The 14,369-nt window shown below is 40.9% G+C and overlaps 1 protein-coding gene across 7 annotated transcripts in view; it reads left to right on the forward strand.

Moving 5' to 3' along the window:
• The first annotated feature begins 503 nt into the window (after positions 1 to 503).
• The window catches only part of UBR2 (ubiquitin protein ligase E3 component n-recognin 2), a 118,178-nt gene continuing 104,312 nt past the window's right edge, over positions 504 to 14,369 (forward strand). For 2 of the 7 annotated variants that reach the window (XM_017547294.2, XM_037745305.1), the window contains exons 1-2: positions 511 to 1,001; positions 11,801 to 12,060. In XM_017547294.2, the coding sequence (XP_017402783.1) occupies positions 924 to 1,001; positions 11,801 to 12,060 (338 nt within the window). In that variant the 5' untranslated portion in view covers positions 511 to 923. Of the gene's footprint in view, positions 1,002 to 11,800; positions 12,061 to 14,369 lie in introns of all 7 variants that reach the window. The other 5 variants (XM_017547291.2, XM_017547292.2, XR_005203228.1 and 2 more) reach the window with 4 other exon arrangements.

Raw genomic sequence — 14,369 nt, forward strand, 5'->3', positions numbered from 1 at the left:
CCAGGATGGTCTCGATCTCCTGACCTTGTGATCCGCCCGCCTTGGCCTCCCAAAGAGCTAGGATTACAGGCGTGTGAAAAGTTTTAAAAAACATGTTTTAAACCTTCAAAAACCTGGGTAATGTTCACCTCCATTACTCGTATGAAAGATGAGGGTTGGATGGATGACAGAACATAGAACCACAGGAATAGAACGTAATTCATTCATTCCTTTGACAAGTATTTGAGTGCCTACTCCAAGCCAGACTGGCAAGTCCTTGAGGGTCTACCGCGTGCCCGGCAGTGTTCTTGAAGCTGGAGATACAAAAAGGAACAAACCCGCGATTCAGGGAATAAAAACTACAATTCCCCTAAGTATCTTGCTCTTCGGCTTTTTTTCCAGGGGGCGCTACTTTCCATGACTCTCTTCCCATGATTCTCGTTGGGCAGAAAAGCCCCGCCCGCTTATCTGTCATTTAATCCAGTGCCCCCTGGGAATGAACTACAACTCCCATAATGCGGTCGAGGGGCACCGTATTTAGGGCGCCACCTTTTTCCCTGCCTTGCTGGGGACGACTACAGTACCCAGAAAGCTCCGCTTCGTCTCCTGGGTGTTATTGCCCCTTTCCCGGTGCAGGACGCGGTAGTGGCCAGCCAGCGAGAGTGTCAGGCCTGGGGTTTTCTGTGTCCTTCCCTGGGTCAGGGACAAGCCAGTGATTTGACTCTTGGGCGCTCAACCTGGGAGGGAGCACAGGAGGCCGCTGTCCCTCCTTTCCGGTTCACGTCACCCTTCTCTCCCTCTCCTGCTCCACCTGCAGCCACTTAGACGGCTCCGGGACTGACTGCCTGGGGCAGTGAGTGGCGGTGGCGGTCGAGGCCGCTGGGGCCGAGGTGAGGCTGCAGCTCTCCGGGCGGTGGTAGCGCTGGGAAGGAGGAGGAGAGAAGATGGCGTCGGAGCTGGAGCCAGAGGTGCAGGCCATCGACCGGAGTTTGCTGGAATGTTCGGCCGAGGAGACTGCGGGGGTGAGTGCCGGGACCCGGGCGGGTACATCCCGCCCTCGCAGGCCGCGCCCGCTGGGAGGAACCGACTCCTGGACATCCCTGGAGCAGCCCGGCCCAGACTTGGGGTAACAGCTGTGCCGGACCTCGCCTTGTGGGGTAACAGCCCGGGGAGGCCACCGATCCTGCCCCACTCTTTCCAGTTTCAACAGCCCCCAGAGGTGCTTTGTGCACTAACCACTTTTACTTTCCCTTTTCCCCCAGGAAAACCCACGGCTCTTCCTCTACCTCCTTTTCCCCAGCCTCCCATTAAGTCTCCAACACATGGGCCTTTGCCCTTTATATCAGCTCTGGGAAGAGAAGAGACGCTTTTTGTATTTTTGGTATAACCCCCCTACTTTATCTAGTTGATTGCTTTTCCTGAGATAAGCAGAGCAGTGTGCTCCTCCACCTAAACATGCCACCCTAACCCAGCCCCTGCTTTGTTTTTGGGACTGCCTCAGACACCAAGCAGGCAAACGACACTACCCTTTATCACCCCTCTCAGTGCCTTTTTTTTTTCCCACCGGTTTGGTAAGTTGACAATGTTGATGCATGTGTGAAAAGTTTATTGAGTATGAGGAAGTAGTCGTGGAGGCTGGGAAATTTTTAAAAATTTTTTTCTAGGGGTCAGGGGTAATTGGATGGAGAACAAATGTTACATAACGTTGATAGAGCATCTTTCAACAAACACTGTGTAAGCTAAACTCGAGAACTGGCCACAGTGTAGTAGAACAGCTATGCTCCAAACGTAAAACCATTCAAACACAGTATTGCATGAAAACTGTAATATGAATATGCCAGTGTAAATAGCAGAGTTGTCAAATAATAAACTCGACGGCCTCTTTCCCCAATAAGGACAGGGAAGACCCATTAAAAGAGACTGTCCAGAAAGATTATGAATGGACCAAAACAGCTTGGGCCCCACCTCTAAGACCTCTAACTAAAAAGGCTGCTAGGAAGGGAGTGACCCGTGAATAAAAGCCAGCAATCTGAATGCTATGAACAAAATTTGGGATTAGGGGCACTGTGGAGCTGTTGATCAGTGAGTAGTTATTTTGTGTGAATTGGTGAGGACATTAAGTCCGGGCAGAAAGAAATGTCAGGAGTAGGAGTGAAAAGTTTAAAGAAATAGTGTTGAATGCTGAATCTTTGCTTGTTTGGGTGTAGGTTTGTTTGTTGTTTTTTGAGACTCGGTCTTTCTCTGTCACCCAGGCAGGAGTGCAGTGGCTCAATCTCTGTTCACCGCAACCTCTGCCTCCCGGGTTCAAGGGATTCTCCTGTCTCTGCCTCTCAAGCAGCTGGGATTACAGGCATGCGCCACCTTGCCCGGCTATTTTTGTATTTTTAGTAAAGATGGGGTTTCTCCATGTTGGTCAGGCTGGTCTCGAACTCCCAACCTCAGGTGATCCGCCCGCCTGGGCCTCCCAAAGTGCTGGGATCACAGGCGTGACCCACTGTGCCCAGCCTTGGGTGTGTTTTTTTAAACCTACTTACTTGTTTAGGTCTGTTTTCATTTACTTCCTACTTAATATTGTACAACTTAAGGAATTTCTGCCTTTCATTTATCAGAGATGTAAAAAAAGAAACTGAAAGTAGTGTAAACTGTGAAATAATTACAGCTGTTTGTTCTCCATGCCTCTTCTAATTGATATTCTAATCTGTTATTTACCTCAAAGTACTGTCATAGTTTTTTCTCTCACTGAATTTTATGTCTCGACCCAGTGATACAGGGTACAGATTCCATTATCCCATTCTAAAAGTACAAACTATCAAGTAATTAGAGGTTCTCCAGTTTGTTGAGGCTCCTGAGGAAACTGGTTATAAAACTAGTGCTGGAGGCCAGTGCTCCTAGATCTTGTTCAGTGAACTTCTCAAACAGAATTTTCAAGGGAAATGCAACAAAAAATTATGAATTTGGACTTAATTTGAGTTTGTGAACATCACACTCGGAGCTACCTTTTACCCTATTTACTTTTAAATGCCTTTCTGAACAATACGATTTTTTAAGTTTAGTCTGAAGGCCAACAAAATTCTTTCAAATAAAGAAGATGAAAACTCACTTTTTTTTTTGGGGGGGGGGGCGGTGATAAGGGATAGGGTCTTGCACTATTTTCCAGGCTAAAGTGCAGTGACATGATCATAGCTCACTTCAGCCCTGACCTCCACCTCCTAGGCTCTAGGGATCCTCTGACCTCGAAAAGGAATATTAAAATATAAATCCTTCAGCTATATAACCTTAATCTTGCCTTACTTTGTGAGGGCTTTGCTGGCTAATTAAGTTAAAACACCAAACACTTAAAACTGCTTTTTCAGCGTAGGCATCAGCTTTTCGTCACGAATTAAATTAATAAAGTTTTCTCTTAGGTTGAAAATAAATTTTAGGGAAGAGAAACAAGTAGAGAAAACAGTGACTGCAGGCTTTAGACCTCTGTGGGTGACAATTTGTTAGGATCGCTTCCATTTAAAATCACCTAACGAGCACTACTGTCATCCTTTCCACATTTCATTTACACACTGCTTTTCTTATTCCTGTTATGAGGAGGAAGAACTTTTTGTGATCCCATCCATTCTAGCTAGTATGCCTCATAAAGAAAAGCATCTAAGCTGACTCTTAAATATTTGTAAGTTTAGGATATTGCAGTGGCCCTCTCTTCTCAGTCTTCTCTTTTCTTGTTGGCATTGATTCTGTAAGTATGACTTTCCAACGATTCTTCACTCTGTTTACATTCCATACTACATATGGTTATAGTGTGTTCCAATGGGTGATTATGGTTTTCAAAGTAAATGTGCTAGATGTGGTGGCCCATGCTTGTAATCCCAGCACTTTGGGAGGCTGAGGCGGGCGGATCACTTGAGGTCAGGAGATTGAGACCAGCCTGGCCAACGTGGTGAAATCCTATCTCTACTAAAACTACAGAGATTAGGTGGGCGAGGTGGCGCACCCCTGTAATCCTGGCTACTCAGGAGGCTAAGGCAAGAGAATCACTTGAACCCAGGAGACTGAGGTTGCAGTGAGCTGAGATAGTACCACTGCACTCTAGCCTGGGTGACAGGGCAAGACTCCATCTCAACAACAACAACAAAATGTAAATATGTTGTTTTTCCCTGAGTGTAAAAGAAATATAGATGGGAGCACTGGCTCATGCCAGTAGTCGCAGCTACTTAGGAGGCTGAGGTAGGAGGACTACTTGAGTCCAAGAGTTTGAGACTAGCCTGGGCAACATAGCTAGACCCTGTCTCTACTTGGGGCGGGGGAAAAAAGCTGGGTATGGTGGCATGAACTTACAGTCCTAGCTACTCAGAAGGCTAAGTGGAGAGGATCGCTTAAGCCCAGGAGTTTGAAGTTACAGTGAGCTATGATCATGCCACTGTACTCCATCCTGGGTGATAGAGTAAAACCCTGTCTCCAAAAACAACAAATTTAATAAAATAAATATGAATTTGTTTTATGTAAAGTTTTAGGTTTGTGTTGGTTATCTTTTCTTTGCATTTTTTAACCAGTTTTATTGAGATGTAGCTCACATACTGTACAATTCAATTCAGTGATTTTTAGTGTATTCCAAGTTGTGCAACCATCACTATGATCAATTTTAAGACATTTTTATCACCCCAGTAAAGAAATCCTGTACCCATTGGCAGTCACTCCCCATTTTCACCTAAACTCCCGAGGTCTAATTAGACAGTCTCACTCTGTCACCCAGGCTGGAGTGCAGTGGTGTGATCTCAGCTGACTGCAACCTCCGCCTCACAGTTTCAAGTGATTCTTCTGCCTCAGCCTCCCAAGTAGCTGGGACTACAGGCGCACACCACCATGCCCAGCTAATTTTTGTTTTGTTTTGGTTTGGTTTTTTTTTGAGACAGAGTCTCACTCTGTGGCCTAGGCTGGAGTTCAGTGCTGCGATCTTGGCTCACTGCAACCTCCGCCTTCCAGGCTCAAGTGATTCTCCTGCCTCAGCCACCTGAGTAGCTGGGACTACAGGCACATGCCACCACACCCAGCTAATTTTTATTTTTAGTAGAGACGGGGTTTCACCACGTCAGCAAGGCTAATCTCGAACTGCTGACCTCAGGTGATCTGCCTGCCTCGGCCTCCCAAAGTGCTGGGATTACAGGTGTGAGCCACTGTGCCCAGCCTAATTTTTGTATTTTTTAGTAGAGATGGAGTTTCACCATATTGGCCAGGCTGGTCTCACACTCCTGACCTCGTGATCCACTTGCAATGGCCTCCCGAAGGGCTGGGATTGCAGGTGTGAGCCACCGCACCTGGCCTGTTCTAGATATTTTATATAAATGGAATCCAACATATTGTCATTTGTGGCTGACTTCTTTCTCTTAGGATAATGTTTTAAAGGTTTTTTCCATGTTGTACCGTGTACAGGTTGAGTATCGTTAATGCTTGCCACCAGAAATATGTTGGATTTTGGATTTTTTCGATTTTAAAATATTTGCAGTTATACCAGTTGAGCCTCCCTAGTCCGAAATCCAAATGCTCCAATGAGGACTTCCTTGAGCGTGACCTTTGAGCATCATGTGGACACTCAAAAAATTTCAGATTTTAGATTCCACATTTTCAGATTAGGGTTGCTCAACTTGTATCCATAATTCATTGTTTTTTAATCGCCAAATGACATAAAATGCCTTTGTATAGATTAACCATATTTTATTTATCCATTCATCAGTTGGTGAATATTTGGGTTGTTTCTACTTTTTGGGTGTCATGAATCAAGTTATGAACATCCTTGTACAAATTTTTGTGGCGACCTATGTTTTTGTTTCTCTTGAGTGTATATACACCTTGGAGTGAAATTGGTGGGTCATATGTTAACTCTTTTGAGGAACGGCCAGATTTTTCCAAAGCGGCTGCATTGTTTTGCATTCCCATCAGTAGCGGATGAGGGTTCAGATTTTTCCACATCCTTGCCAACACTTGTTTTTGCCTGTGTTTTGATTACAGCCATTCTTTTGGGTGTTGTGCTTTCTCATTGTGGTTTTGATTTACATTCCCCTCATGATTCATGATGTTGAACATCTTTTTATGAGCTTATTGGCCATTTTTCTATCTTCTTTGCTCATTTTCAATTAGTCTTTTGGCATATTAAATTTCTATTTTTTTTATTTGTAAACACACTCTTTCATTTGTAGAGCTCTTAATATAATTTAAATTTTTTCTCAACATATTCCCCAAAACTCCCAATTGAGCAGTAGTGTTTTTATGATTATGAGTGCTAGTTGTTTTATGATTAACTTACATGTTGCTTCTCCTTGTTTGAAAGCAAAACCAAAGTGGTTAAAGGATACAATTTTAATTGGGTATAGAACAATAATTGGAGAGTGTAATAAAAGGCTAACCTCTAGGGATTCTTTCATTTTTTGTTTATTGTACTTGCTTTCTATCCCAAGGCTTAAATTTAGCATTCAATAAAAGGAAAGCTCCTGGAAACACTGTCATAACATGTTTACTTTAGAGGAATGAGTTGACAGTTTCTTTACTTCCCTTACAAGGGACGTCTAGTAAGATAGTGAATAGTGAATGCTTATTACTTCTCTTGTGCCACATGGGTGTGACAGCCACAAGTGTCTGAAATAAAGACAAATTAAAATGCCAACCAAACTGGAAATCACAATAATTTTTTGTGTTGAAGAAACAGTTGCAGTTAGCATATGTCAGTGAGAACTAATATGAAAAGCTATAGATTTTATTCTTTGGGGGAAATGTGTAAGCTACTTCCGAAAGACGGTCATAAATTTTTCTTGCCTTTTATATTAAGTATGTATGTTTAATCAGGTTGAAGTGCTTACAATAGAGCCCAAATCTTTTAGGTGATTGTGAATTTTTCATATAATGGTAGTAAAGTTTTTATATTTTGTTTTTGAGACAGAGTCTCACCCTGTCCTCCAGGCAGGAGTGCAGTGGTGCCATTCTCGGCTCACTGGAACCTCCAACTCCTAAGTCCAAGCGATTCTCTTGCCTCAGCCTCCCAGGTAGCTGGGATTACAGGCGCCTGCCAACACTCTCAGCTAATTTTTCTATTTTTAGTAGAGATGGGGGTTTTGCCATGCAGGCCACGCCGGTCTCAAACTCCTGGCCTCAAGTGATCTGCCCACCTTGGCCTCTCAAAGTGCTGTAATTACAGACGTAAACCACTGCACCTGGCAGTAGTAAAGATTTTAAAGAAGGGGAGCATATGCATGCCTTTCTTGAACCAGACTTTTAAGTCTTGTTAATAATTATAATAATGTGTAATAAAGAATGAAGTACTTGCTTGTTTTACTAATAATATTTTTACATAAAGTGGCTAGATTTTTTTTTTTTTTTTTTTTTTTTGAGACATGATCTCACTCTGTCACCCAGGCTGAAGTGCAATGGCGTGATCATGTCTCATTGAAGCCTCAGCCCCCTGGGCTCAGGTGATCCTTCCACCTCAGCCTCCTGAGTAGCTGGGACTACAGGCATGCACCACCATGCCCAGCTAATTTTCTTTTATTTTTAGTAGAGACGGAGTTTTGCCATATTGCCCAAGCTGGTCTCGAACTCCTGAACTCAAATGATCCACCCACCTTGGCCTCCCAAAGTGCGGGGATTACAGGCGTGAGCCACGCGGTCCAGCTGATTTTTTTTTTTCCTTAACCAGAAGCTGATACTAGCTTCTGAATTTTTGTTGAAGAAATCTATGAACAAATTTGCTCTCTTGTTACAACTACTAGACTACATAATTTTTTTTTAGAATCTTTTCTAAAGAAACCTTTCGTTCTCCCTCTATTACAATTCTGCAACTGTGAAGTTTTACAGGAATGGGAACATAAAATATAAGAAAAACAAAAACTGTTTTTTAAATAAAATCTTTCAATATGTTGTAAATTAAAATAGTCTGAAACACTTAACTTTCCAGGAACATGGAAGTGAATTCTTTTGGTCTTACTGCTTAATTTTTCATTCATAAAGAGTAAATTGAATCCCAGCACTTTGGGAGGCTGAATTGGGTGGATCACCTGAGGTCAGGAGTTTGAGACAAGCCTAGCTAACATGGTGAAACCCCATCTCTACTAAAAATACAAAAGTTAGCCCGGCTTGGTGGCGCATGCCTGTGGTCCCAGCTACTCAGGAGGCTGAGGAAGGAGAATTGCTTGAACCTGGGAGGCAGAGGTTGCAGTGAGCTGAGATCACAACACTACACTCTAGTCTGGGTGACAGTGGGAGACTCTGTCTCAAAAAAAAAAAAAAGAGAGATAGAATAATTTCTTAGGATAATTTGACTACCTTTATTCTTGTTTTGGTTTGCTGACAGTGGGTGAAAACGGAGACATTTACCTTTGAGGCCAACAAAGATGCCTTTTAGCTTGAAGACTGAAATTCTAATATGCTTGTTGAGGACTCTGCTTTTTCTTTTTTCTTTCTTTTTTTTTTTAAACTTGTCCTCTTTATAATTACTGAATTTAAAGGATGTGTATTATATATAAAATTTTGATTCAGTCACTCTAAAGGGAGAGAATAATTAAAACCTGTAGGATTGTCTCCTAAGAAATGCTGCTGCTTTTTTGTTTTGTTTTGTTTTTCACTTTTTCTTTTCTTGTTTTCCCAACCACCTGGGAAGAAATGCTATGGTTTAAAAAGGAATTTAGTCTCTCAGCACTTTGGGAGGCCAAGGCAAGCAGATCACCTGAGGTCAGGAGTTCGAGACCAACCTGACCAACATGGAAACCCCGTCTGTACTAAAAATACAAAATTAGCTAGGTGTGGTGGCACAATGCCTGTAATCCCAGCTAGTTTGGAGGCTGAAGCAGGAAAATCGCTTGAACCCGGGAGGTGGAGCTTGTGGTGAACAGAGATTGTGCCATTGCACTCTAGCCTGGGCAACAAGAGCAAAACTCCATCTCAAAAAAAAAAAAAAAAAAAAAAGTAGTCTCTTTCCTACTTGCATAAAGTAAATGCAACAATATCAGTAATGTTTGGAAAATAGTTTCACCTTAAGGGTGAAACCCCTCACTGTTTTTGGTTATAAGCTTCTATCCAGTTCCTTAACTTATGAACAGAATTTTTACATTTTTAGTAAAAGTTCTCTGAAAACATGAAATTGACTAGAAAGTTAATATATATCACCTCATGAATATTTAAAATCTCTCTCTGTATCTTATTTTTAGAAAGAGTGGTCTGAAGATTATAGAAGTAATAGCTAAAGTGAAGACCTTATATTGACTCCTTATGATGTTAGATACCACTTTTCTTAGTAAAGAAAACATACTCTTTTCTTAGTAAAGATGTAACTGGAATTTAGGTGGTAATCCATAGGTAAACATTGGATCTGTGAGGTTTTTTTAATTTCAGCTTTTATTTTAGATACAAGGGCTATATGTGCAAGTTTGCTACATGAGTATATTGCACCTGGGTAGTGAGCATAGTACCCAACAGGTAGTGTTTCAACCCACTTCACCCTTTTTCCTTCCCTCTGCCATCTGTGGGTTTTGTTCGCCGTTCAGTTAACTGCATTCTAGCAGAACTGAGTCTTTTCAGTTTTTTTATTTTTTTTTTATTTTTATTTTTATTTTTTTTTTGAGAGTTTCTTGCCCTGTCACCCAGGTTGGAGTGCAATGGCGCCATCTTGGCTCACTACAACCTCTGCCTCCCAGGTTCAAGTGATTTCTCCTGCCTCAGCCTCTTGAGTAGCTGGGATTACAGGCATGCGCCACCACGCCTGGCTAATTTTTGTTTTTTTAGTAGAAATGGGGTTTCACCATGTTGGCCAGGGTGGTCTGAAACTCCTGACCTCCGGTGATCCACTCACCTTGGCCTCCCAAAATGCTGGGATTATAGGCGTAAGCCACTGCACCTGGCCTTTTTTCATATTTTTTTAGTTTTAATTTTTTTACTTGGCGTAGAGGCAGAATGACTTGTAATTACATAAAGCAATATGGAAAACAAACATATAGGCAGAGTTGGCAGAGGAGGCAGGGATGAATGACACAATAAAGGGAAAACAAGGAAATAGGGAAAAGAAAGGAGGTGATTTGAAGGGTGCCTTATTTAGGGCCTATTTTGTTTGATTTTAGAGGCTGATATTTGATCCTTGCTACAGGCTTGAATCTCCTTTGTCTTTGCTTTCATTAAAGCCACACGCACCTGTAATCCCAGCACTTTGGGAGGCTGAGGTGGGTGGATCACTTGAGCTAACTAGTTTAAGACCTGGGCAACATGGTGAAACCCTGTCTCTACAAAAAAAAAATACAAAAATTAGCCCGGCATGGTGGCATGCACCTCTAGTCCCAGCTGCTTGGGAGGCTGAGGTGCAAGGATGGTGCAAGGATGGCGCAAGCCCAGGAGGCGGAGATTGCAGTAAGCTGAGGTTGTGCCACTTCACTCCAGCCTGGGCGATAGAGCCAGACCTTGTCTTAAAAAAAAAAAACCACACGAAGCATGTTTCTGGAGTGTTGATGTTACATTACAGTAAGTAGTATAAACACATTTATGGTCACTTAGGAGTTCGCTTAACAGATTTTACTAAATGCTCACCGAGGCCAGATTTTGTTTTAGACTTGATGGTGTGAGGAAGGAAGGTGGGGGCAGGGAATACACTGAGAAGGCATCTTAGAGAAAGTGAAAAACATAAATTGAGATCTGAACAATGAATAGAAAATAGCTTTGTAAAGCAGAGAGAGAGAAGTAATACAGATCAAGAGGAAAAAAGATTGGAGAGTACAATAAGGACAGAGGACTTGTAAGCCCTGTCAGGGGACTGGATCCTAGATGTAATGGGAAGCTAAATGACATGATCAGGCTGACATTTTGCAAAAATAACTCTGGTAGTAGATTTGGAAAATGAATTGCAGAAGGGCAAGACCGGTGGTGATCCCGGTTAGGACATTATTGCACTAATCCTGGTTATGGGAGTGAAGGGGCTGGTTTGGATTAGGGTAGTGGAGGTAGAGGCTTTGGAGAAACAAATGGACAGATTCAGCGGATATTTAGGAAGCCTAATAGACAAGATACAATGATTGATTGGATTTTGGGGGTGAAGAAAAAGGAAGCTTTTCAGATTTTTCGGTGTGTATATCCAGGTTGAGCTAAAATACGGAAATGGGGAGAATAACATATTTTGGTGGAGGGTGCAGGGGAGATCATGCATTCAGTTATTGAGTTGGTGCCTGTGAGATCTAAGTATAATTGTAACAGGTGGACATAAAGGTTAAGGGGGTCAGAGAAAAGTGGCCTTTTACAGTTTGTTTTTAGTGGGGAGAGCAAACGGAAAAGCACTTATAGAGAGAGGTTGATCTTTGATGTGACAGTCTCTTGTGGACTGATTTATTCATAAGAGAGTGGTATATAAACTTGTTTATCAGTCATTGAGAAATGTAGTGTACTGGCTGTTCATGTTCACTGTGCACTCTTCTATGGACATACTGACATGAGAATTCGTATCACAATGAGAATAACATTTGAGCAAAGCATTAGAAAGGACATCAGATGAGCCCAATGGTTAATATCTTGTATAATGATTTATTGTAATTATTTTCTTGTACTGCCTAGAGAAAATTGCTTCAAGAGTCACTTTGCAGGAAAGGAGGGGGGCTTGTTTCATTTTAATTTTACTTACACTTAAAAGTAGAATTTAAAAATACTTGGCATTTTCATAGATTAAATTTCTAATGTACAGTGGTGAGTGTTGTAAATAAAATATTTTAACAAGCTTTTATCGTTATTTTTGTACCTCAAAATAGGGTGAGTTTGTTCAAATTAGTTTATTGCTGTTTAAAACCATTTCTTTTTTTTTTTTTTTCTTATTTTAAAGAAATGGCTGCAAGCAACTGACCTCACTAGAGAAGTATACCAGCATTTAGCCCACTCTGTACCCAAAATCTACTGCAGGGGTCCCAACCCTTTTCCACAGAAAGAAGACATGCTGGCACAGCATGTTTTGTTGGGACCTATGGAATGGTACCTTTGTGGTGAAGATCCTGCATTTGGATTTCCAAAACTTGAACAAGCAAACAAACCTTCTCATCTTTGTGGTCGTGTTTTTAAAGTGGGAGAGGCTACATACTCTTGCAGGTAAAATATTTTAATTTTCTTTCTAGGAGGCTCTTGTTTTATTTGACCTCTTTTTTTCCCTGAAACCTTAAAATTTTGTTTAAAAACTTCTGTATTATAAATACATGCTATTTAATTAAAATATATAGATTATATGTAACATATAATTTAAATAATTATAAAACGAACATTCTTGTAATTATTCTTGAGATCAAAAAATAGATTGTCACTGGCATTCTGGAAGCCTACTGTGTGCTTTCTTCCTTCCCCTATAATTAACTGACATCTTGACTCTTACTATAGTCACTTTCTTGCTTTTCTTGATATTTTTTAGTTACAGTAATTCTGATGTTCAGATTGCCCTAGATTTGGCTAGTGAGAGCCCCGTCACACCAGCTTCTTTGTCTTTTTTACATACCTTCATTAGTTTGTGAGTGCTTCTTTCCTTTCTGGCACAACAAGATGCCCCCAGCTCACTTTGTACTTGCTCTGACCCATATGTCGAATCAGCCATTTCTTAAAGGATTTTTCTTTCATTTCGGAATGGTAGTTAGAAACCAAGATATGGGTGCTATACATATTTACTGCTATTAGGAAGACTTTTCTTTTTTAAATTTTTTATTGTAAATTGAGTATACAAAGGTAAAAGATGGAGAATAAAGTGCCTTGTCTCTTTTTTTACTATCCTACTTTCCAGAATTAATAATTATTAACATATATCCTTTCAGAAATTAGGTAAAAAGAAAAATTTTTCTTTTCTTTTTTTTTTTTTTCCTTTGAGACAGAGTCTCGCCCTGTTGCCCAGACTGGAGTGCAATGGCATGATCTTGGCTCACTGCAGCCTCTGCCTCCTGGGTTCAAGGAATTCTCCTGCTTCAGCATCCTGACTAGCTGGGATTACTGGCGTCCACCATGATGCCCAGCTCATTTTTGTATTTTTAGTAGAGACAAGGTTTCACCATGTTGGCCAGGCTGATCTCGAAATCCTGACCTCAGTTGATCCACCCGCCTCAGCCTCCCAAAGTGCTGGGATTACAGACGTGAGCTACCTCACCTGTCCTCTTTCAGAAATTTTCTTTGCGTATATAGGCCAAGATATGTGGCAGTTTTAAACCTACATACATATACACATAAATAAAGATGGGAATATATTACATCTACTGAGCTAAATTTTCTTGTCTGTATTTGACACTAGCTTAACATCTTTCCATATTAGCTTCTGTAGCTAGATAATATTCTTCTGTGTGGATGTGCTGTTGGTGGAGACATTATTTAACTTTTTCCTTAAAACTTTTTCCTGTAAAATTTAAATTTAATAAGCTAATTTTGGTGAAGGCCTCTGGGTATCTATGGTAGTTTCTCTTTATCAGCATATTTAGAGTCTCAACAGAGAACAGTATATATATTGAAAGACTATTAGATCTAGTTTTTTGTTTACTATTACAGAAACCACTTTGAATATTTTGTTGATGTTTGGAGCAGTAGACCTAGTTGAACCTCCTAATTTACAGTTGGGAAGTTGAGACCCTATTGTTCTAATAATGCCCTTTGTATCAGTAGGATCTAGTTCCAAATCATTCATTTGTATATCTTATCTTTTAATCTTCAGTCTGGAATGTTTCCTCAGTTTTTTGTGACTTTCATGATCTTGACACATTTAAAGATTACAGACCAGTTATTTTGTGAATGTCCCCTCAATTTGGGTGTCTGGTTTTCATAATTAGATTCAAGTTGTGTCTGTGACAGGATTACCACAGAAATAATGTGTTTCAACCCTGTCAGGTGGTATATATGATTTTGATTAGTTCTGTAACTGGTGATATTGATCACTTGATTAAAAGGATGTCTGCAAGACTTTTCCGCTGTAATATTACTCTTTTCCCCTAGGTGATCAGTAAGTATGTTGTAGGAAGTACTTTGAGACTATTAATAAAGTATCCTCTTCATTATCAAACTTTCAATTTATTTATTTATTTATATCAGTATTTGTGGGGTCTCATTATTATGCTCAAATTGTCCTAGATTTGGCCAGTAAGAGCCCCTTCAAGCTGTCTTTGTTCTTTTTCATATCTCCCTCATTCTTTGAGCTCTTTTTCTTTTCCTTTCCTTTTCCTTCCTTCTCCTTTTCTTTTCTCTTCTGTTTTTTTCTCTTTTCTTTCTGGTATAAGATGTCCCAGGCACATATTGAGCTTTTCCCTGCCCCAACCTTGGAAATGAACCATCTTGCCAAGGAGCTTGGTTCTTTTTAGTGGAAAATGGTGTTTACAAATAAGATGGTAAGTGTGCTGGTTGCTGTTGGTGTTATAACTCTCAGGCTGTCTCAGTAGAGC

The sequence above is a fragment of the Cebus imitator genome, unplaced genomic scaffold (assembly GCF_001604975.1).
Source record: "Cebus imitator isolate Cc_AM_T3 unplaced genomic scaffold, Cebus_imitator-1.0 Scaffold197, whole genome shotgun sequence".
In the NCBI taxonomy this organism is placed as follows: Eukaryota; Metazoa; Chordata; class Mammalia; order Primates; family Cebidae; genus Cebus; species Cebus imitator.